This window comes from Phytophthora infestans, genomic scaffold (genome assembly GCF_000142945.1).
Source record: "Phytophthora infestans T30-4 supercont1.1 genomic scaffold, whole genome shotgun sequence".
NCBI lineage: Eukaryota > Oomycota > Peronosporomycetes > Peronosporales > Peronosporaceae > Phytophthora > Phytophthora infestans.
The window spans coordinates 6,658,046-6,681,544 of record NW_003303758.1 but is presented as its reverse complement, the minus strand read 5'-3'; the positions used below and the strand labels follow the sequence as shown (position 1 = coordinate 6,681,544).

Here is a 23,499-nt window from a genome sequence, read left to right as displayed (position 1 = left end):
GTGCCCTACCCCTCACGCTCCGGTCGGGAATGAAATCTTTGGTCTACCATTGAATGGCTCATGCGTCTCAAGAAGTATCCAATAGTATCTCGTCCTTTTCGATCAAGACATTTATAATAAAATAATACCGCTTCAGAATGGCCGAGTAAAGCAACTGTCACTGCCAAGTCGTCTCTCAGTGATCTAAACGCCGGGAAGTCGCGTGGGTCACGACATGTGAATGAGCAATTACGATCAGATATTGAGGAGACAGCGAAGCCATTGACGATGTATGAAGGCCAGGTGACAGTGGGGTGAGAGGAACTCAACAAGTGGCGCTCGGAGTGCGAGAAACTGCAGCATCAACTGCACGAAGGAGCCCGTGAAAATGAGTCGTTGAAACGAGAGCTGGAGCGTCGACGTCGTTTATGGCAAACATTACGCGATAAATTACTCGATAAAACATCGAAATACTTAACCCCGTTATCACGCGAATATGGTGGTAGCTGCCACCAGCTAGCCACGACAAAGCGCACTGCAACATTGCAGCCGGTGACGGTGGCCCACCGTCTTGGGAGGGAGCCAAAGTCTAACGAGGGCCGATAAGGCAGTGCTGCAGCCCTTCCGCTGCGTGGAAGAAATAGAAGAACCTGCACACACTGCAGCAAAGCGAAGGAAAGTGAAGACGAAGGCTCATTCGTGGCGAGTCTACAAAAACGTCGCCGCTTAGCAGCAGTTCAGCCGCGGTACAACCTGCTTAGCTGCATTCCACCTACTTCTAACCTTGTTGAGAGGTTCTTTAGCGTCACCAGGACGACGTACGGGCAAGAGCGCCACAGCTTGCAGCCAATTACATTAGAAATGGTGCTGTTCTTACGCCAAAATGGTGAGTATTGGTCAAGTCAGACTGTCGACGAGGCCATTAACATTGGTGTTGGTTTGCTTTACATTATGCTCTCATTTATTGTTTGTGCGCAGTACATGACATAATGTATGCGATGACACTAGCTGCCCAATGCCATTATTTATGGTTAAAAAGGGTTCCCATTAAATAACAATGCCATAATCGGGAGCCCTGACGGTGGGGGCACCCCTCGGGTTCGTCGAAGAGACTGGAAGTAGTCAGTAACCAGGTAGAGGGCCACAATGGATAGTAAGTTTTCAAACGTTGAGATGTCCATACGATAATAATGAATATCTTCTCTTTTAAAAGCGTGGTTGCGTGGATTCTCCATGGCAACCTCTTTCTAACAACAGGATCACTTTTCTTGGCCGTTTGGAGACGCTTATATGCAACGAGGCAAATAATAAGACTGCACAGCTCATCGTCGGCTTTCATTCGGCGACGTCGTCGTGCAATAGGGAGGCATCGTTGCGTTAGCTGGTGCTGCTGTTGTGTGACAGGAGCCATCGTCGCGATCTTTACTATTTGAGGGAAAGTGTGTTATGAAATGCATTATTTTTGTGAAGTTCACGGGGTGGATTCTGATTGGACCAAATAAAAAACGCATATCGACGCATGCGTTTCTTAGTGTACTGTCTATGATACACAGCTTTATCCAATCAAATCGCAAAGTGTTTATTTAGGACAAAATCTTGCATCTTACTTCGTCCTCATTTTAAGGACAAATTTTGTTGGGTTACAATAGTTGAGATGAAGCTAGCCTTATCCCCAGACTCCCACAATAGAAAAACAGGTTCGAGTGCAATGGGTCCATTGAGCTCGTGGCCGTCCGCAAACACCGTGCGGCCCTATTAATAGCATCGCGGGCACCCCGCCTGTACCCGCTCACTATCGTTTTCAGCAATCAAGTCAAAAAGTTGATCCTTTTTTGAACTGACCCGAAAATGGCCACACAAAAAAGCTTTCGCAATTTGACAAGCGCTCGATCATTACCACTAAAGGCGTGCACAAACGATAGTCGTGTGTACAACATACTCGGCTTTGGAGTGATTTCCGCAGCTTAGCATGTTGGGCTCTTTTAGGTGCACAGCGTTAGTCATGCGGTGACACTTCAATGATCATCGGGTCCGGTACAATGGTCGCATCCTTCGAGCCGGCTACAACACGCCCAACGACCCACGCCGGCTTGCCATCTAGCTCTCGGATCTCCTTGATGAATGCGTCGGCGCTTTCGGCCGGCAAGCAAAGCAGCAAACCGCCAGAAGTTTCAGCCGCGAATCCGTCCAGCAGCTTGAAGGAGTTGCCGATGGCTTCGTTCACTTTGGCCATGTTTTTGATGATCGGAAGCGTGTGGATCTCGAAAGACACATCTCCCAACTGGGATTTGGCCTGGTTGCGCGCGTGGGCGACAATACCGAAACCCGTCACGTCCGTCGCCGAGTGCGCGCCGTACTTAAGCAGCAGCAATTTACGTTTTAATGCAAGTCAGTATAGCAATACAAGCACAAGAGCAACACCATACCGACCTTGTGCATCATCTTAGCAGCGTTGAGGTTGAGTCGACTCATGGACTCGGATGCCATCTGGAAGGCAACGTCGGCGTCTTTGTGGGTCACGACGTTTTCCACACGCTGCCAGCGATCAGGTCTCTTCTTCCACTGGAATAAGTTTACAGCGACTTGGGTGCCGAGAGGTTTGGTGAGAATTATCACGTCCCCCACTGCTGCGTTCTCCGGGCGAATAATCTGACTCTCTACAGGCATTAAAATAAACAGTTTATCTCATCCTCATGTAGGGATATACTCATATTTTATTGTTACTCACCACTGCGCACACTCATAGCGACGCCACCGACAATTGGCCATGGATTCATGACGGTCTGCCCCCCTGTGACGTTGGTGCACGCCTGCCGAGCAAGGTCGTTGAAGCCGCGGATCATCTGAGTGGTGACGACGTCACGTTGCTTCTCGCTCATATCACGGCACACACCAAGAATCATGAGCATCGTGTCCACCTCAGTGACACCCATAGCGTAGGCGTCCGACAGAACGTTGGCACATGCGATCTTGCCCTGCACGTATGGGTCCTCGACCGAAGGGAAGAAAAAGTCGGTAGTGGACACCAAGTACAGGTCCGTGCCGTGTGAGATCTTAACTACGCTTGAATCCATTCCTGGCGTCTCGTTAGGTTTAAGATCGTTCGCGAAGTCATCCAGGTAGCCCAGAAGTTTAGCCTGAGGAAGTTTGCAGCCACAGCCTTTAAGCGCGCTGTAGTTGGTGAGCACGAAATCTGGCTCCAGGCCAAGCGCCACAGGGTCGAAGGCTGCCGCGTTGGCAACATCGTTATCGGTAGCTGTCGACGGTGTCGCAAACTCGCGTCCGATGATCGCTTTGGTCTGTTGCACTGCTGCCTCCATCGATGCCTTGTACTGTAAGTGATGGTTTATCGAAGCTCTTATTGGTCGCCCGAATTTAAGGACAAAAGCCTACCGGTAGTGTAGGATCCGTTTCTCTTCTTCACGAAGAGACTCGAAAAATGAAGAAGAAATCCGGGAAAGTTTTAATGAAACTACTGTAGTTTTTACTACGTAGTACTATTAAGGATTTGTAAGTCTTAGTTGGGGGAACATGTTTATGGATGCTTTCGTCGGTATCTAGTAAGTGCGCGCACTGCGAGTCCGCTCCTTCCGGTCGCAAGCCTTTTGCTCTTGCGGCACCCTCAGCCAGGGAGGGGTGTTGTCGAGTGGCTCTCGCGGCGTGCATGCAAACAAACTGGAGATCGTCGAAGCTGATTTAAATATTTGGAGAAACCAAGTTGGGTGGAGAGGGCGTTCTGCTGATTAGGAGGCGGCATATCACTCGCGGAGACTGGAGTCAGAATTCCGTCATTCTGGGCTGTCTAAAAGGAGGGGGGAGCCCCCACGAAGAGCGCCGGCCGCCCGGCGATCGACCCACCGACCAATACACTATGCGCCTTCCGGTGGGAGAAGACACTTGTTTTATTTCCTCTTGTCATCGAGGAGACTTGCTGCTTCCTTTAGTACTTGCGAAGCGCGTGGGCGAGGCTTGAGGCTCTGCGCTCACTGCTGCCGGCGACAGCAAGCCTCGGCGACGACGTCCAACTTGGCGCTCGTCTGCAGAGCGGAGCGGCGGCGGCTCCCCAGGCCGCGCGTTTCCTCAGCGCTCGCAGTATTCATCATGTTGCGGTGGCTTAACACTTGAAGTCGAGGAGGAGGCATCGTAGTAGTTCTTGGTCCAGCGAGCATCTTTGAAAATGAAGCCTCCACTGCCAGCTCAACCCACGCTGCCAGCGTGACGCTGGCGCCACGTCTTCGAACCGTGCCGTAGGGAATAAGCCCGGAAAAATCCATCGGATGTGAGTGATGGTTATTAAAAAGCCAAAAATGCGTACCGGTACCGCATCGCCCTGCGAAGTTTTGTCCTAAGCGAGATTCGATTATAGCCAATGAAAGCGCATTATTTAGAACAGATGGTTGCACGTTAATGTGTCCTTCCGCGAGCTAATAATTATAGACAGCAGTCTGATTGGTTGACTAGCCGAGTGCCGCCGCTACGCGGCGGGTAAGAATGAATGTCGTTCCTTGTATTTTGCCTCCGTTCCGCTCGCCACGGGCTCGCTTCACTACTCGCACGGTAGGGTGGCAGATTGTGGCTCAGGCGGGTTCAAAGGCCCGCAGGGTTGCAGAAGGTGCCGATTTGGGCCGCCTCGCTGCGCCCGGCAGCTTTTAGGCCAATCGGGGCCACCTTCGCTGCGCTCGGCAGCCAGTAGGAATATTTAAATTATTTTATCCAATGATTTGTCCGGAAAAGCGTGACAGGCACGACTATTTAGTGTGACGGACAGACAGGTTGCTGCAGTAGATGTTTAAGACTAGCCGTTCGCCGCCGCTACGCGGCGGAGTGGCATGGTTTGTTGGAGATGAGGTGGCCGCAAATTTAGTGCTTCTAGGTGTCGCGTGATTTGTGGACATCGTTCAACCTAGTACGTCGTGGCTTCGTGTAGTCAACCACTTAACTGTCCGTAATCTCATGTGGCTTTGTACAATATCGTGGTTTGGTACGTTTCTGTTATCCCGTACTACAGGTTGAATATCGTGTTCTTCAATGGCCTGTGCTCTTCCGTGTTCTTCTTGGTTTCGTGGCTCTCTGTTCATTCGTGGTCCAACCTGTTTGTGGATATGCGCTCTCTTTTGAGCTCATGCACTTTAGTACGGCCTCTTTCGTGGCTCCTAACTATTCCTTGTTCTCAAGCGTTTACGCGGGCTGAACCGCTTTCGTAATACATAGGCATTCGTGGCCGTTGGTCTCCCATCGCCGGTACTCTAACCAAAGGGTGCTATTCCGTGCTTTGGTGCCTCCATGCAGTCGTGTGGTTCCGTCGCCCGTGCGTCGTGATCTCCTGATGAAGTGTCATCGACCGCGGTATCACGCTATCGTGCAATCGCGGTGTGGTTATGTTGTCTATGGTATTGTGCACGTGCAGTGCATCAGCGTTGTCCGTGTTATCGTGCTATACGATGCCATCGTGCTCCACGGTGTGTAATCGTAGCCATACCAGCCCACCCCCTGTGCATTTGGTGGGCGGTCCGCAGTCCGTGCAATCATGTTCTCATGTACTGCTGTCCTCCGTGGCTCAGTAAGCTCAGGTTCTATACTGGTATGGTGCTCCGTGAGTCGGTGATTTCGCGTGGCAGCGTGCTCTCCGATGGTTTAGTGGCTAACCCACCGTCCATGCTGTCGTGTTATCTCTGGTGTCGGGGCTGGGCTGTCGTCTGTCTTATCGCTAGCTACCGTAGTGTCGCGCTCCGTGGATCGGTGAGCTCATGTTCTACCTAGGCATCGTGCTCCACAGATTGATGATTTCTGATTTCCTCTCGCCTCCTGCGGGCTCAGGTTTGGTCAGTTGACTGTGCTCCATGTTTACCCGTGGTGTTGTTGGAGAATTGTTTCTGTGCACTCTCACCGGTACTTGCTCCACCGTGGCTTCGAACGTCCATGCTCTTCCGTAGCCCGTGCTTTTCTGCATGCTGGGGTGTCTATGTATTTAGTTCCTTTCCGTGGTCCGTACGTTCCTGTCATTGTCTGTCCATCTCTTCTTTTCATGGCTGCGTGTTCTTCCGGCTTTCACGCTACGCATAAACTTCGTGGTTTGCATGCTGGGATGTCTATATATTTAATTTCTTTCCGTGGCCCGTACGCTCCCGTCACATTCTTGTCCTTCTATCCTTTCATGGATGTGTGCTCTTCCGTCTTCCATCTGTCACGCTACGTAAAAGTTCGAGGCTTGCGTCGGCTATGTCTTCTATCATCGTCCACGACCTTCCGTGCTACTCTTCTATCCCATCATCTACATAGCGTGGATCGGTGTTCCTTCGTGTTTCGTGCTCTTGCTGAGTCACGTGCCTCCGCGCTAGCTGTTCCGATTTTGTTTGATGTACAAAGCATATATTGTTGGAAAGTTCACACAATATCTTAAGGTCGCACACTACGTGCACAAATACAAAGGAAGATGGTACTTTTTCATGGGGGCAGTGTTGTAAGCCACAATAATCTTATTTTAAAGTATTTATTTTAGTATTAGTAGTAGTAAAATTGTGATTTTTTATAACGCTTATATACTAATTTTATGCACTACTACTACTAATATCTGCAAGCAAAAATATGAAATGTCTTAGTAGTACTTTTTAAAACAGTATTGTAAGTTTACGTATTAGAAAAGAACTACAAAGCGAAAAGCATCATTGTATTATCAAAAAGTACTAACGTTTCGATTAAGGCCGAAATATGAGTCACCAAAGCCTACATTTTTTTTCAACAGCTCCTACGACTATAGTACGTGTGTGCACATCGGCGAAGCTACCAATGCAAACTAACCCGCACACACGCAGCGCCTTTTGCGTGAGGTGGCGCTCCAGCGGGGTAAAATGAAATTTAAACGGTGCTTTTAAGTACGATGTGTAGTCCACATACAGTAGGTACTACACATAATGTGTGTTTTAGCCAATGGGGGCCGCCTTCGCTGCGCTCGGCAGCTTTTAGCGAATCGAGGCCGCCTTCACTGCGATCGTCAGCCAGTAGAACGCCTGCATTAGCGTGAGTTTTATTAACCCCAGCCCGTTACGGACGGAATGACGGACGCAGACCACACTCCACTAGAGGAGTAAGATAAAGAGGCAATAGGAAGAGCGACAGCATACAAATAGCTAGAGCTATTCGACCGAAATGCGATTAATAGCTCTCATCAGCGGACCACTTTAAAAATAATGGAGGCAGGTCATTCACGAGCCGAACATTCAACCGGATCAGCTTGGGGTATTTTTTACTTTTTAGCACTAATTGTGAGATTTGATAGTAATCTTACCCGTAAACGTCGAACATGGGTAGGACAGGGGCGATGCGGTACCGAGATTTCTTTGTTAAAGGGCGCACTGATTACAAAAGAGGAGGCAGTGATTTCAAATACCGGAACATAGGAGATACACACATTAAAATTCAATTTACATGAATTACCCAAAGTCGCTTGTAGCGGTAATCCTCCTTAGGTCGGGGTCGTGAATCTAGCAGACCGACGTAGGAAGTTAGGATAATCACGGAAATGTAAAGTTGTTGTTACATTCTAGAGCACTTGTAACGGGCCTAGAGTGTCCGTTACTAGCTTACACGTAACAATGAGGAAGCGTACAAAATTCCACGAAGGTGAAACCAAGTGCTTAGTCTGAAGGAAAATCAACTCTGTTTTTATTTAGGTCCAGGGCAGCTTGCCCTGACCACTCAAATACACGTCAACCCCTTATTGGTTGATAATGTGTCTGGCTCCCATATATCAACAAATAGGATGACGGCAGTTCAGCACACGCTAGCCGTGTGCTGCTGCACCTACTTTTGTAATATAAATCTATCTACTTATGTAATGGTATGGCCCACTACATCACCCCCCTCTTAAAGTTGCACTTACGCAGCATAAGCGACGGGCGGAGAACGAATCAATCAAAAGGGAAACGAGAAGGAAATCGTGGCCAACGGGAACGAGCGAGGCGGGGACGAGACAGATCCTGCGCCACGCAGGAGAAGTACAGCACGACTTGCACAGCAGACAACAGGCGCGGACGATGGAACAGCAGCAGCAGCAGATTCCAGCGACAACGACGTCACTGATGAGCGCGACGACAGCGGCACGCAGCACCCACGTGATGGACGAAGCGCTTAGACCCTGGCCGCTGTATGACATCTCCGGAGCGCAAGATCCGGAGCCTCTGGACGAGATGAAGGACCTCTTCCGGCGTTTTCGTGCGCTGCGCCAGAAGCCGGTGGACGGCGTCGACCACAGGGCGCTGCAGGAGTCGTGGTGCGCCTTCATCCGGCGCTGGAACCGGACGCATACGCAGGAAGAGAATCTCGCCGACTGGATCGCATACTGGGAAGAAATCATCGGGGGCCATTCCTTGGGCGAGCTGCGTTTACGAATCTGCGACAGCGCTTGGAACGCCGACGACCGTATCTGCTACGTGCGAGTTGCTGAAGGCTGCAGGAGGTGCGTGTCGTCTCGCCCGACTACGGACGAGTGGAGAGCCCATGTCGCCGAGCATCCGCTCAGTGATCGCGAGAACGCCTGGATTCAACGTTACCGTCGCTCGCTGTCCGAAAAGGCCAGCGCCACTAGTCGCGCCAACTAGCGCATCTCCGCGGCTCCGTTGGGATAACGAGAACTCGGGTCGTCGTTCTCGGTCGCGCTCGCGCGATCGCCAGCAGCGTCGCTCTCGGTCACGTTTGCGTGATCGCGCAGACTGGAGATCTCGCTCTCGATCGCCGCGTGATTATTCGCGGCGCTATCCGGCGCAAGAAGACTGGAGTCGTACTCTTGGATCACATCCGGGGCATCGCGAAGGAGATTCGCGCGGGGCTCCCACGTATCTTGGTCCGCCGAAAAACTAAGCCATCGTACCCTATAGCGGCGCGCGGCGGGAGCCGTGCGACTGGTGGACACATGGCGCTGCCCCGACCGATGGGGCGAATCTTCGTGATCGACAATCTTCTCGACTATCCAGCGGATCTCGCCAGCTGAGTCGACAATCGGCGGAAGACCGTCCCGCTGATACGACTGACGTTCTGGTTGGGAGCCGCGAGGAAGATCTCGCGAGGAGCTTCTAAACGGCGTACCAGGAGGCGGAGGAGGCTCAGGATGCGGCTGCAAAGGCCACGAGGACTGCGCCTGAGACTCGTCAGTCAAATCGGGAGCTCTTGGTGCGCGTGAGGCTTCTTGAGCGCGCGGTACATGGTCGTCTGCAGAGCGGGACGGTGGAGCAGGCGCCTGGTGTGAATGGCGCGATGGCTCGGCGCGCGCGTCGGGCGGGGCGGCCACTATATGCGCCGGTGGCTCAGGAGACTGAGTCAAAGAAGGAATCGTAGCGGGCAGGTATTTCCTGAGTCGTCCGACGTAGAACGTCGGATGTAGCCGCAGCGACGTAGGGATATCCAGTGTGTAAGCCTCGCCAATAACCTTAGTCACCGTGAATGGCCCAATAAAGCGCGGTGCGAGTTTACTCGCGCCGAGGTTGGTTACGGCAGAGTCTCTGATTCCTGAAGTCGATAGGAGCACTCGATCTCCTGTCGCGAACTTTACTGTGTGTTTGCGGCCGCGCTTGTCTGCGGGCTCCTTCTGTTTGTCGACCGCCGTCTGCAGCGCGTCGCGGACGTAACGGGCGACTGCTTGACGCTGGAGGTGGAAGTCTGAGACAGCGGTGTTGTCAGCCAGACGTGCCGGTTGCTTTGGCGCTGTAGCTCGCTGATGGAGACACCGCGTTAGCGGTGCCAGGACTGATCAGGGCACGATTCGTCCACGAGGCAAGAGGGGACACCGCGTCGCGGGGAGTCGTCAGGGCCTTCCTGGCCTGGGCGTGTGTCCCTGCGTTAACTGTCGCTGAATATGAGGCTGCACTCGAGGAGGAGTCGGCAACCGGTATGAAAACCGGTTGAGGGTCCATTACCGGTGTTGGCGCAGAAGGCTTGTCGGCAACCGGTATGGTAACTGATTGTGGGTTCGAAACCGGAGTCGTCACAAAATGGTTGTCGCCTCTTTCACCCCCACCCAGAGTGGAGCCACACGGCGTCGTGGAACGGCCCACGGCGAGGAGAGCTGGAACGCGAGGGTGCCGAGCGTTGTTGACGAAGAAGGGAGTCAGGCCAGTCGACGCGTGAACCGCGTTGTCAGCGCGAACTCAGCAAGCGGAAGGAACGAGCTCCAGCTCGTGAACGACGTCGCGTAGCTGCGACGTACGTCCTCAAGGACGCAATTAACGCGCTCGGTTTGTCCATCCGTCTCCGGATGAGCAGCCGTCGACATCAGCAGCTTTGTCCCTGATAGCTTGAAGAGCTTCGTCCAGAAAGCAGACGTGAACCGCGGATCGCGGTCCGAAACGATAGACTCGGGCATGCCATGATGACGGAAGACTGCATCCACGAAGTGCACCGCGGTATCGGCCGCGGTGATCGTATCCGGGACCGGGATGAGGTGAACCATCTTGCTGAACCTGTCGACGAGTACCAGGACACCGGAGCGCCCGGCGGAGTCGGGTGGGAGACCAAAGATGAAGTCCATCGACACCGAGCGCCATGCCTCGGTGTCCACCGGTAAGGGACGGAGGGGAGCCTGCGATGACGCGGACGGTTTCACGCGTTGGCAGATCTCGCAGGTCCTCACCCACTTGCGCACCCCCTTATACATGTGGGGCCAGTAAAAGTCGCGCGACACCGCGGCGAATGTCTTCTCACGGCCCAAGTGAGCGCCAAGTGGGATATCGTGGAACTCATGGATGATCCGTGAGCGCAAGTCTGGGTCGTTGGGGACCACTACACGCGAAGCATCGAAGCGATCGATGCTGTACGTTAACAGCCCGTCTTCAATCCGATACCTATCGATCTGATGGCGTGTGGAGCGGGACAAAGCATTCAGTGTCTTTTCACTGGGCGAGCGGAGATGTTCCAGAATACTCGAATAGACCGGATCGAATTCATACGCAGTCCGGATTTCGTCGCGGAGTGGGGTTTCTGGAGACACGCTCGTCAGGTTCAATCCCGACGCCAAGCACATAGCACAGTTGTCTTCGTCGTCTTCATCATGCAGCGGTTGTCGACCCAGCGAATCGCGTGGGTCGTAATCTGGACAACGAGACAGAGCATCGGCAAGGATGTTGTTCTTGCCGGGTTTGTAGTGAGCCACGAAGTTATACTCGGAGAAGAACGACAACCAGCGAGCCATTCGCTGGGAAAGATGAGGGCTCTTCATCGCTGTCCTCAGCGATGCGTGATCGGTATACACTGCGAAGGTTTGCTCGCCGAGTAAGTACATCTGAATTTGATCAGAGCGTAGCGCATCGCAAGAAGCCCCTTGTCGTGGCCATAATAGTTGCGCTCTGCTGGCTTCATCTGTCGAGACTGATAGCTGACGACCCGTTCGCGACCTTCGTCGTCAAACTGCATCAGCGCACAGCAGATGTGAAAGTCGCTCGCGTCGCAAACGACGTGATATGGTTTCGAGTCGTCGGGAAGAGCTAGGATCGGCGCCTCAGCAAGGCTCTTCTTCACTGAGTCGAAGGCGGCTTGGTGCGCGGGTGACCAGGCCCATGTGGCATCTTTCTTCAGGAGTGATGAGAGGGGCTGGATCAGTCCGGCGTAATTCTTCGTGTACTTCTGGAGATAACTCGCTAGTCCCAACCACTGACGCAACTCAGTGGGGTTCTTTGGTGTCGTCCATGCGCAGATAGAGGACACCTTCTCCGGGTCGGCGCGAACGCCGTCCTTGCCCACGAAGCAGCCCAGCACCGGAATCTCCGGCGCGTAGAAGATACACTTCTTCAGGTTCGCGTACAACTTGTTTTCGCGCATCACTTGGAAGACCTGTTTTAAGTGCTTCAAGTGGACTTTATCGCGCTGAGACCACCCTCAGCGCGGCTGTGCACGAAGATGTCGTCGAAGTAGCTCGGTGCGAAGTCTCGAAGCGGACGCAGCACATGGGAGACCATACGATTGAACGTGGCGGGTGCATTCTTCAAGCCTTGTGGCATCACAAGCCACTCCCAGATCATACCGCTGGGGGTGCTGACCGCTGTCAGCGGAATGTCGCTCGGTCTCATCAAGATCTGATAGAATCCGTCGGTCAAGTCGATGGCGCTGAATACGACACTGCCCGACATGGTGTCGAGCACCATGTCCTTCCGGGGAGTTGGGGTTTGCGCAGGGATGGTCGCATCATTCAACTTGTTAAAGGCATGAACGATGCGCCATCCGCCTGTGGCCTTCTTCACACAGAACGTTGGGCTCGAGTGTGGAGAGACACTCTCACGCACGTGACCCGCTTTACGGCGATTCTCGAAGAAGTCGTCGATGGCCTTGACTTGACCTCGCGGCAGCGGCCACTGCCGCGTCACACAGTACTTTGAACCGGGCGCGAGATCGATCTCGTGGCGGGCGCCTCGATCGACAGGCAGTTCGGCTGATATCTTATCGGGGAAGACGTCCGCGTATTCGCGGACGGTCTCGTACACTGTATTACCAGACTCGCGCAAAGACTCCCAGGACTGCGCTGCGAATCGCTCCTCGCGAGCGGACTTCGGTTCGGCGCTCTTGGGACGGGTGGATCAGTCGTCATCACTGACGGCGTTCCCTTCGAGTGGCGTAGACGAAGTGTCTGTGATCAGGCAGACCTGCTCAACCTCGCCAACCTTGAGACCACGAAGGAAGTTCTTCCAGGAGGGACCTGGAAGCCGGGTGATCGATTGAGCGTCTCGAGGTGGACACGCAAGCTCGACGGTGCGCTGACGGCCCATGCCGTCGTCCACGTGCCCAATGACACAGACCGACTCCGTCTGTGAGGTGCCGCTCGGTGCAGCTTCACGTCGTGGCTTCAAACGACGGCGCTTCGACTTTTTTGCCTGACGTCTAGAGTGTGTACTCGAGGAGGAAGAATCGCTCTCGCTGGACGATGTATCACCCCGCTCTAGGCACTGGAGCTCACTCTCGACTGTGCCGGTCACACGCGGGGGCCACTGCTCGACCGCGTGATCGTTCGGCGGGAGCTCCAACTGCTCGACCACCGGCTCGGGTGACGAGAGTCGACCGCCGTGTTGCATTGCGGGAACCCATGCTCGACCGCTATGTTGCGCTGCGGGAACCCATGCTCGACCGCTTGCTCGTATTGCGGGAGCCCCTGCTCGACCGCCATCATGTTCTTGTCCTCGCCTCGCGGCGAGGAGTATTCGTGCAACAGCACAGCGCAAGCCGTGCAGAGAGGGCCATCGCTCACTCTGTGTACAGCCTGCGTCGTGGACGACCGGTCCACGACGGTGACGCGGGGCCAGTCCTTCTGGGCAACCAGGAGGTGGGTGAACACCTCGCTCACGTCGAAACCGCTGCGGTGTTTAACCGAGCGGGCCAATCAGTCAATCTCTGGTTGATACCGTGACAACCACGGGATGCCCAGGATGCAATCAAATGCGTAGTTCATCTCAATCACGAGGAAGTCGTCATTGCTGCGAAAGCCGTCGAACGTGTACGGCAACGTAATCTCGCGCCGCGCGACGTGGCGGGCCTTTTTGTCAGCAAGCTTGACTACAACCTATCCGCGACCGTTGCGGACAGCGATTTCGCTGGGTAGCGTCGACAAACACGACTCACGGAAGAAGTTATTTGTCGCTTTTGAGTCCACAAGCGCGCGTAGTGGACGTCGGGCGCCGGTGACATGGAGGCTGATGATGATCAGTCTTGAGTCGCCCGACGCTGTGGTGGCATTGAAGTGTGCGTGTAGCACACCAGGGCTAGAAGTTTGGGGAGCCACCGGGGGACCCGAACCTCCATTCCAGCCAGTAGGGCGCCCCGCACCTACTGGCCCTGACCGTTTTTAGGCTGGATGGTAGGAGAGGCATCGACACTCAGCCGCGTGATGTCCAACCTTCCGACAGCGGAAGCAAGTGAGGGATCGACTGGGACGACCACCAATCGCACGAGGGACCGCACGACGGCGGTTGTTCGACGCGTCAATCGCGTCGATCTGCATCGGCTCCGGAGCTGACTCTTGAGCTTCCGCGGACATTGCCCGCGCGTACGACGCCGCCACCACGTAGTCTTCACGAAGTGCAAGAGCAAATGCCTCCTCGAGAGAGGAGGGTTTCGCTCGAGTCAGACAGTATCGCGTCATGCCTTCACGCATGCCGAACACGAAGCCGTGGACTTGAGATGCCATGTCAATCGGATTGGTGACGATGCAGGACGCGAGGTTGCGTGTCTTCTGGACGTAGTCGCGCATGGTCAGCTTGCTTTGTCGCAGAGCGAAGAACTCTGCGCACACTCGGGACTCGTCTTGTGGAGGCTCGAAGGCGAGACGAAGATCACTCTGGAGGGCCTCCAGGGTGGAGAACGCATCGTTGTTGACGACCGGTTTGCCGAGCGCCCACTCCTTGCCTTTCCCGGCCAGTCGGGAAAGTAAAAAGTTAACTTTCGCTCCTTGCGCCTCGATCATTCTCGAGGCGATAGCGATGTCGATTTCGCGAAACCAGCGATTCAACGGAAGGCGATTCGCTCCTTCACCGGAGTAGGTTGACGTCTCCAACTTGACGATGTCATTCTTCGAGGAACGCGAGGGAGTCGTCGCTCCATGAACTCTTGAGCTGCTTGACGTTGTTGATCGGGAGTCGTTGAGCTCAGCAGCGACGCGACAACAGCCTCACCGGACACAAACGCAAGGCGGTGAAAGGCTTCCCACTCGACACGAGTGAGATGAGGGAAAGCAGCATTCTCCAGGGTTGACCCTGAAGCTTCAGACGTCTGGCCTTAGCTCATTGTGAACTTGGTCGTGGGAAGGACTGCAAAGTGCTACCAGGTGTAACGGGCCTAGAGTGTCCGTTACTCGCTTACACGTAACAATGAGGAAGCGTACAAATTCCACGATAGTGAAACCAAGTGCTTAGTCTGAAGGAAAATCAACTCTGTTTTTATTTAGGTCCAGGGCAGCTTGCCCTGACCACTCAAATACACGTCAACCCCTTATTGGTTGATAATGGGTCTGGCTCCCCATATATCAACCAATAGGATGACGGCAGTTCAGCACACGCTAGCCGTGTGCTGCTGCACCTACTTTTGTAATATAAATCTATCAACTTATGTAATGGTGTGGCCCACTACAGCACTTCTCTTGTAAGAAGGGAAATCACGACTGGGCTTCTACCTAAAGCTCCGAACTGAGCGCTCAGCTCCGTACCTTTTCGTAAACTACTACCACGTGAAGGTCCAACGTAGAATCCCACCTTTGTCGACGTCCAGGCGTTCCACTCTAAGCTTGGAACGCTGCCAAATTGTGTCGGAGGGCACAGATGCGTGGACGTGGCCTGCGACTTTTTCGGCAAGCAGATCTTCCGGACGTAGTCCGAGAGAACGGCGAGTCCACCTTCTAGCTGTGTACCGTGACAATTCTCCCCGACTACCGCTCGGTGTCCTCGCCGAGCCTCCTTTCCCGACACGGGTTACACGGTACCGTCACCCACATCAGTGGGAATGCCCTCCGGAGGCGTTCCAATCTGAGCAGGACTCGCGTTCTCGACCGGGGAAGGCGTTTTTTTTACACTTTACACCTCGCAATCGCTCCACGCTGACACGCTCTCGCTCTTCGCGTCGCCCAATTCGCCCAGCGAGCTCTTCCCAGCCTTACTTGGCCCTCAGCCTTGGTCCTCGTTCCTTATCAACACGAAGCCCCCAGTAGTTGCGTATCAAATGGCTGTAACAGCCGATCATCAACCGAGAGGCGTTCCAGTAGCAACACCACGTAGAGAAAATAAAACGTTCAGAATCATCACTACTAATGCCACGACCATCCAACCATGGAGCACCCCTTTAGTACCTTCATACACCTGTCGCGGTATGTAGCTCATGACAGACAGCAGCAGCAGCGTCGTCAATAGATATACACCTACGACGATGCCACCCACTCTGTCAGCGACAGCAACGGTAGCCTCCCTCGTAGCACGAGCATATCGCCCGGTAGCCGTCCACAGTAGCCGCACCACTTCAAGCACGAATAAACACCAGGAATGATGGAACGCCTCGCACCACTTCAAGCAGAGACCCCCCCTGATCCAAAGCGTACCTCGTAGTCCCTTATCACAGCCATCGGTAATAAGAAAGCCAGAGTCAACAGGGAAGTCGCAAGCTCGGAGGGAGGCAAGGCGAGAGTGTGCACATGGCGGGCAGCTCCAACGAACCGATCACCACAAGTGTAAAAGAAGCAGTAGACCGCTGGAACGTTATGCTCTAGGCCCGCCAATAACGCCCACGAGACGTTCCGCAGCGGCGTGGTTACCACCCACATTATGATGCCATTTCCAGCACTGCCCACAAGTATCAGTTCGACTCCATCCTTGGTCTTCGTTGACAGACTCGTCACCTTCCGCCATGCAGCCTAGTTGTTCATCAGTCCTAACGGTCTTTAAGTGGCCACCCCCCATTCGTTAAGAAGTCACCGTTCCGTCCAAGGTCACTTTCCATCAGACCGTTCCTTTCTCGACGCTACTTCCCAGGGACGCAGCCCGCACGTACTTCGGAGTCAGTCATCAAGCTGAAACGTCACTCCTGTAACCTCTCACTTCCCAATCTCCGTCCTCGACAGCACCTATCTTCCTCCGTCATCCTGCTTTCTCGCCATGTCGTCGCGGTTCACCTCCACTTAGCGGAAGAAGCTCCATCCGTTTCTCGACGCGGCCCTAGAGCAGGACGAGCTTGGCATGCTCGATAGTGACGACTAGGCTCTCAACGAGGCGTTACTCGGCGACTTGTTCACGCGTCTCGGTGGTGACCCGCAGTCGTCGGGCTTATAGCATCTACAGCAGTTGATACAAGACGTCCTCGACGGAGATGCGACGGCCACTCTCCGGTGTCCCGTGGTGATTCGCTTATGGCCTCCGAGTTCGCAAACCTCTAGTAATGCTTCAGCTTCGCCCAAGCCCAAGAAGAGCTCCAAGCGCAAAGGCGAGCGAGGATTCGGCCACTAGATCGCCGGCCAAGAAGAGGCGTTCCTCCGGTAAGGGCAAGAAGGTGGCTTGCGCTCCCGCTGAAGACTTCAGTGAGCTCCTCGAGTCGAGCGCGAAGGCTTCCGTCCCCGTACGCAAGGCGATCTTAGTCGCTCTGTCCAAGGCAGTCGATGTAGGCAAGAAACCGTGGTGTCTGGCGTTCCCCTGGTCGAGTCGGACACTTTTCTACGACCCCAAGCAATATCGGCACGTGATTCGCGCTCCCTGGCGGTTCTGGATGGTGAATCGCCGCGCCTTCTGGGGGTGGGCGTTCCATACCCCACTTGAACCCGGAACGGCCCAGTCGAATCGCCGTAAGCTCAAGATGCGTGCCATCCAAGATCAGTTCGCGTTCACCAGCTCTTGCATCAAGACTTGGGGCTTGTACGCTTTCATGGAGAAGCTGGATAAGCACCCCGAGACGTTCTTGTTGGAACCACGTGAGTTCAAGCACCACACACGCACACGTCCACAGGGAGCGTTCCATATAATGTGAACCACTACAATATCTACCAAAGCTACCAATATATACCCCCTCACTAGGTATTTTGCCCCATTCAGCACAATTAACCTTCTGTCACTCCTTCACCCTCATAAATCATGTGTCCTGTCGCTCGAACAGCTCTGACTAGGAGGGCAATCCGGTCGCTTTTCCCGTGAAGCTCGCAAGTACGATGAACCTGTCTCGGCCAACTTGGCCGTTCTTCGCAATAAGGGCCGGAAAAAGTATGACGCCACTCTCCTTGGATCCCGACAAGGTGGATGCCTACGGGTACCCCAAGTATGCTATCCTTCCTGGAGTCCACCGAAGCATTGAACCCGGCAGCTGACGAGTAGAACAGGCTCTCGATCGCGGCGTTGACTCGCATCCGCAAGGACATCATGTCCAGCGTCCTGCCCAAGCATACCTGGGTCGGAGATCGAGGCATTGACCCATGGAAGGCGATCGTGAACAGCTACAAGGTCAAGCAGGTCCAGTACCTGATAACGGCCCAGATCATCGAGGGTTCTTATGAACTACCTTGTGTGAGCGCGCCGACTCGAGCGGAGGTCGAGCGAGAAGACTGGTCTGACTTCGAGGATGGCAAGGAAGATGGTGATGCAGCGAACCCGCCAGTCTTCGCGGATGACAAGAAGGCTCCGGAAAAAGAAGTCGAGAATAGGAGGAGGAGGAAGTTTCGGGTGATGATGATGCTGAAGACGACGCGGGCTATGCCGACGATAAGGAGTCTTCCAGCAAGTAGCCCCGCGGCGTTCCGACGCGCGCCTTTCGTGCCGATCAATCTTTAACCCTTTCGCGGTGCGAGGGCGCATTTTTCGCCCTTTAACACCATTACCAAAACAAGGTGGAAAAAGGGCTTGTAAAAGGGCGAATTTTGCGCCCTTTTAGCTTTTCCTCCAACTCTGCCAACCGTGTTTTATAACTACCAATCGCAGCTGTGAATAGAAAGAGGTTGGGGGTAATTTTGGATCGTCTGGTCATCGCACAGTATTTTATTGCTCCAACGACCGTAATCGGCCCTTTCTACGCGGTCGTACCATGGATCTAGCGGTCAATCGCCTGACAGCCAGTCACCAGAACATACAAAAGGCAAGACGAATGCACCTATCCGACCTCCCATTTTTCTATAGTGTACTCAAGACTAATGCGCACTACCTTCACAGACACTGAAGATAAGCTGCTGGTGCAGATCGCCTTCCAATTCGAAAGGGAGGGCTTACGAATCACATGGGCCTACGTGGCCCGCCGAATGCAGACCAAGCGGCCGGCCCGTCAACTGCGGCTTCGGCTGGCTAGCCTCAAGCGGACCTACGGAAAGGCGATTAGTGGCTTTCCGCCATGTTTTCTCCGCGGCATGCCATCAAGGCGTCTTCTCGGGGCGCTGAGGTCACCACCACCACCACTCCTCATTTTGCAGCAAGTCGTAAAACCAGCATGCCGACCTTCTGCTACTCCGTCAAATTCTCTACTTCTCGGCGGCGATCGCCGCATGCCAGGTTTGTCTGTTTTGGGGATATTTGCATGCCTTTCGTGAGACTGATGACGATAAGTTGGTGGCGATACGCATGGGAGCGCCGCCGGAGGCAGTCAGGTGACAGACGACGTGGATCAGGGAAACCAAGACTGCAGAGGTGAGGATACAGGACCCGCAGGCGGCTATATTGCGCGAGATTGCGGGGGATGCCGTCAGCTACAGGTGACTCAGGCGAAAAGCGCTTCAGGTGAGTCTCAGATTGTTTGATTCACAAATGACGTCGGCAAATACTAACCTGTGTGTGTAGGTGCTGGTGTTGGGGGCTGTGGAGATAATCTGGACTCAACTGAAGCTGCCGAAGCCGTGGATATAATTTTCGGAAGTATAAGCGCTCACGACGTTCGCCAGCCCGCTGGGCGCACATATGACAATGCTGGTGAGGTGCTACCGTCCGGTGTCACCCTTCTACTTGCTGCCGTCGGACCGCTCGGCGAAGCTGACGTCTTCCTTGACGTTGGAGCTGGTGTTGGCAACGTGCTTGCACAGGTAGCACTTACAACGAAAGTCAGAACGTGCATCGGGATCGAGGTGCGAAGGGACCTCGTCTCCCTTGGACGGCGTTGCATGCAGCAGCTACGCAAGCAGTACCCACGGCTCAGTAAGGTGCTGCTCAAGCAAGTCGATGTAAGAGATGTTTCGATGTCACGGCATTCTCCCATTTGCGAAGCCACCATTGTCTTTGCTAACATCTTTCTATTTGAAGAAGATGCTAAGCTGATTGTTTCACGAGAGCTAAGCGCAATGCCAGAGGCACGGGTGATAGTTTCAGCGTCGCTCTTCTGCCCTAGACATCGATCATCGTGCTCGGAGCCGTACTGCAAGAGTTGGAAACTGGATCATCAACTAGAAGTACAATGTAGCTGGAAGGCTACACCTCATCCCATTTACATATACCGTAAGAAACTTTGATCCATTCTGCTATCTCATACTTGCTTCTAATCAGAGTCTTTTCGATGCTCATGAGTGCCGCCACCAAGAGCAAATGCAGCTTCGCCACCCAGTCTGCGTGCGGCAGCAGCAACCTGGCTAGGTGCAGTATCATCACGTCCGAGTGTAGCAGTAGCCCATACGTCATGCGAGTCACCACCGATTCCGTGAGCACTGCCGGGCTCATGAGCGTTGCCGTCACTGACTGTACCACTCGCACCGCCAAGTCCGCGGGTGTCATCACCAAGTCTGTGATCATCACCACCTCCATGTCTTCGCGCGTCGTCGCTGACAAGTCGGCGAGCGCCACGGCTACCAACTGTATGTGCTGCACCACCAAGCCCGCGCCAATCTTCGCTGTCTGTGCAAGCAGAAGCACTTAGCCTGCCACCGACTCCGCTAGGGTCACCAAGGCTACGTGCGCCGCCGACACCAGCTGCACCAGCGGCACCACCAAGTCCGAGCCCCCGTCTCCAAGTCTGCGCGCGTCGTCACGGCCAAGTCTGCGCTCGTCGTCTATGGCAAGTCTGGGAGCTCCGCCGCCGCCATCAAGTTCGTGTGTGTTTTCGCCGCCTGTGAGAACGGCACCACGGCCACGTCGGCGGGCTTCACCACCACGTTCACTAGTGCATCCAATTTCGCGAACATCACGACGGGCACCACTAAGTCTGCTAGCCAACACACTTTCAGGCCTATCATCCAAACGACTGTCGCCGTCTGGTCCTGGCGCAACAAGTCCAGTCGAAAGATTGCCACTGCCAAACGCAACCAACCCTGGCGGAGTATTACCGCTAACCCCGAAAGCAGCAAGACCCTGTGTAGCATCATCGCCTTCGTTGTCAAGTGCGTGAGCGAGGGCACCTCCGAGATCTGCCCCGTACACAATTTGGCGAGCGGTAGCAGACCGCCTTGCTACTTGAGACCTGGGCTCGTGCGCATCCTTCGACTGGGCGAGTTTGGAGTGTCGCCTCACATTTCCCTTATCTGTAAACAATGCGTTAGGGTAGTAGAATTGGTGGAACTTATCCCAGCATGTTGAAGTCGTCGACGGACACATCCATGGCTTGGCGGGGCGGTCGTGCACAACTCGGCACAAACAGACACCATGCGTGAGGCAATAGTTGGTTACCTCGGTAGGATATCGTCCCTCCCATCGGCAAACAATACAGCGGCGCCGCTTTCTGCTCTTCTCGGCATGAATTTGCCTCGAAGCCACGGAAGTACATGCAGTTGTCGGGAGCACAGCAACTACACTAGGAGAGGGCTGGGAAGAGGGCGTGTCGAGTTGGTCTCCTTCTTCTCCGTCACCCAATTCTCCGCTGTACAGCATGCGACCGTCGCTGGGTGCATTCTTCCATTGTCCATTGAGAAGCTCACCAACTAGCTCCATCACAAACTATCTATGGGGATCACGCGTTGCTGGCTCCGCCTGTACCAAACGTCGCGTAAGATACGCGTTGAAGCGCGCCACGTCGATGAGCGCGAGCGCCACCTTCTTGTGCCAGCGTTTGTACGAATGGCCATCTGCAGTAGAGAATCGCCCGCGTATTTGATCAAGGCGATCAACACCTTGCATATTGGTATTATACTGAGCGACGCACTCTGGAGCTGGAAACGACTGCTTCTCGTTACCAACCATGGGGGGGATAGTTGTAATGTTCGTTGAGTCCGCATTGGACACAAGGTTGACCACGTTACCGTCGCACCATGACGCTGCAAGCATGCTGTGATCGTGCGAGACAGCTTGGCGATAGTCCCCTCGGGTACAGTCGTCTTTGTGAAGAATAGTGTGACCTGGGAAATGTTTGCTGTTGGCACGGATAGTGCCGCGACCATAGAGGCCTTTCAGTCGGAGCTCCTGGAGAAGCTGCACGGACGTATAATAGTTGTCCATGTTGACAACCCTATTTGTTCCGAATAGCGGTCTTGTTACCTCCAACACATGCTGTCTGATTTTAGATACTTCCTCCAGCTCCTCTCGCAGGTTTTGCGCTTCAACTTGGTCAACTACACCATTCAGTCTGTCCAAGATGTCGCTTCGGTTGCAGTGAAGTTTGTAATTCAGCGCGACCCACGTAGTAGAGCAGCACACCATGTACAGCCGGAAATGATATTTCCCAGTAGGCTTCATGGGATTATACACGATCATGTGGCGACCTTGACGCGAACGACACGCAACACTTGCTTCATCTAGCGCAACATCTCGACCAACGCGAATATACTGACCACCAGTGATCTTTAGCAGGTTTAGAAGAGGTCGGATGCGAGCTGCAGCATCTTGATCTAGTGTGTTAGGATCCGCATTGAAGCTTAGACATCGCCGCAGTAGCTTGAAGCGATGCAGCGTCATGATGCCATCAAGCGAAGTTGTAACACCACCAAAAATTAGATCCTCCGCTTGTAGACCCCAGTAATTTGCGTACTCGCCTTTATCGTTCGTTGCCATCAAGAATAGAATGCCCAGGAAAATCATGAGCTCGTCAAGTGTGAACTGGTTCGCCAGCCCAATGCCGTTCACCACGGTGTACTTGTTAGTTTCATGCAGCACTTGACGCCAAAAGTAAAGCGGTATGTAGGCAAAGAAGCTGGAACTGGCAGAATGCTCAAACAAATTTTAAACTCAGGTCGCAAGTAGCTTCGTGTCGATCCATCACCGTGCTTGTACAGATACGAAGGCATATGAACTTCTCCAGACGGAACAAAGCGCATGCTTCTGATTGCTTCAACTTCAGCGAGGCTGGTTGGAAGTAACTCAGTCGGATCGAAAGCTTCAAGTACTTCTTCTTCTTCGCAATCTGAATCATTTTCCTCAAAGTCGATCTCATCGGTGGGATCGGGACGTACGAGGATTCTCCAATCCGGGTTCTTTACTCGTGTAAGCACAGTGTAGTTTTTGATGCCAACCTGCACCATCCCAACGCTGATATGCTCCACAGCGCTCTGGAACTGACTGTCTAGCCATCGAATCTGGAACAGCGAAGCGTTCTTCCCTTTTTTGACTAGGCGATACACACGACCAATAATGTACGCCGTGTCAATTGGTCTGTAGACCTTTGCTTTCATCCATCGATCTTTTTCGGGCGAAAATGCAACTAGCTTGTCCACGTAGACATCCTGCAGCATGACGGGAGGCGTACGTGTAGGAGTTGCTGTCTCAGTTGGTGCTGCGCGCCCTGGTTGTGGTGATTCTAGGCCTACAGCAATTTGGCCTTGGATCTCGCGACCAGTACTGACTGTCTGCACCGTAGTTCCACCAACATCACGGCCCCGTGCGTCTGCAGTACCAACAAACAGATTGTTACGTTGTGGTTAAAACCAATACCAAACTCATAAACACACCTTCGGATATTGGGCCGCTAGTGATTCGCGGAACTTCAAGAGCTCCTCGGCCCCCATGCCCTCCTTGTGCACCAAGTCCTTCTCGCACTGCTAGCGTTACATGTCCGGCTCTGACGGCTAAGTCGACAACACCAACTGCACTTCCGCCACCTTCAGTACTGGCAGCGTTCGTGGCTCGAGGGCCTCCACGCCCTCCTTTAGCTCCGCGCCATCCTCGAGTTCCACCCCCTCCTCGGGTTCCACGA

General features: G+C 53.9%; 2 protein-coding genes across 2 annotated transcripts; both read right to left on the bottom strand.

The window, feature by feature from the left end:
- Nucleotides 1-1,975: 1,975 nt before the first annotated feature.
- On the bottom strand, nucleotides 1,976-3,338 carry PITG_01146 (selenide, water dikinase, putative; the record flags this gene model as incomplete). Its single annotated transcript, XM_002909618.1, has 3 exons — nucleotides 1,976-2,335; nucleotides 2,410-2,636; nucleotides 2,708-3,338. The coding sequence occupies 3 exons, from the start codon at nucleotides 3,297-3,299 to the stop codon at nucleotides 1,976-1,978; spliced, it is 1,179 nt and encodes a 392-aa protein (XP_002909664.1).
- A 108-nt stretch (nucleotides 3,339-3,446) lies between these two features.
- PITG_01145 (uncharacterized protein) lies at nucleotides 3,447-4,253 on the bottom strand (the record flags this gene model as incomplete). Its single annotated transcript, XM_002909617.1, has 1 exon — nucleotides 3,447-4,253. The coding sequence occupies one exon, from the start codon at nucleotides 4,251-4,253 to the stop codon at nucleotides 3,963-3,965; it is 291 nt and encodes a 96-aa protein (XP_002909663.1).
- Nucleotides 4,254-23,499: the final 19,246 nt, after the last annotated feature.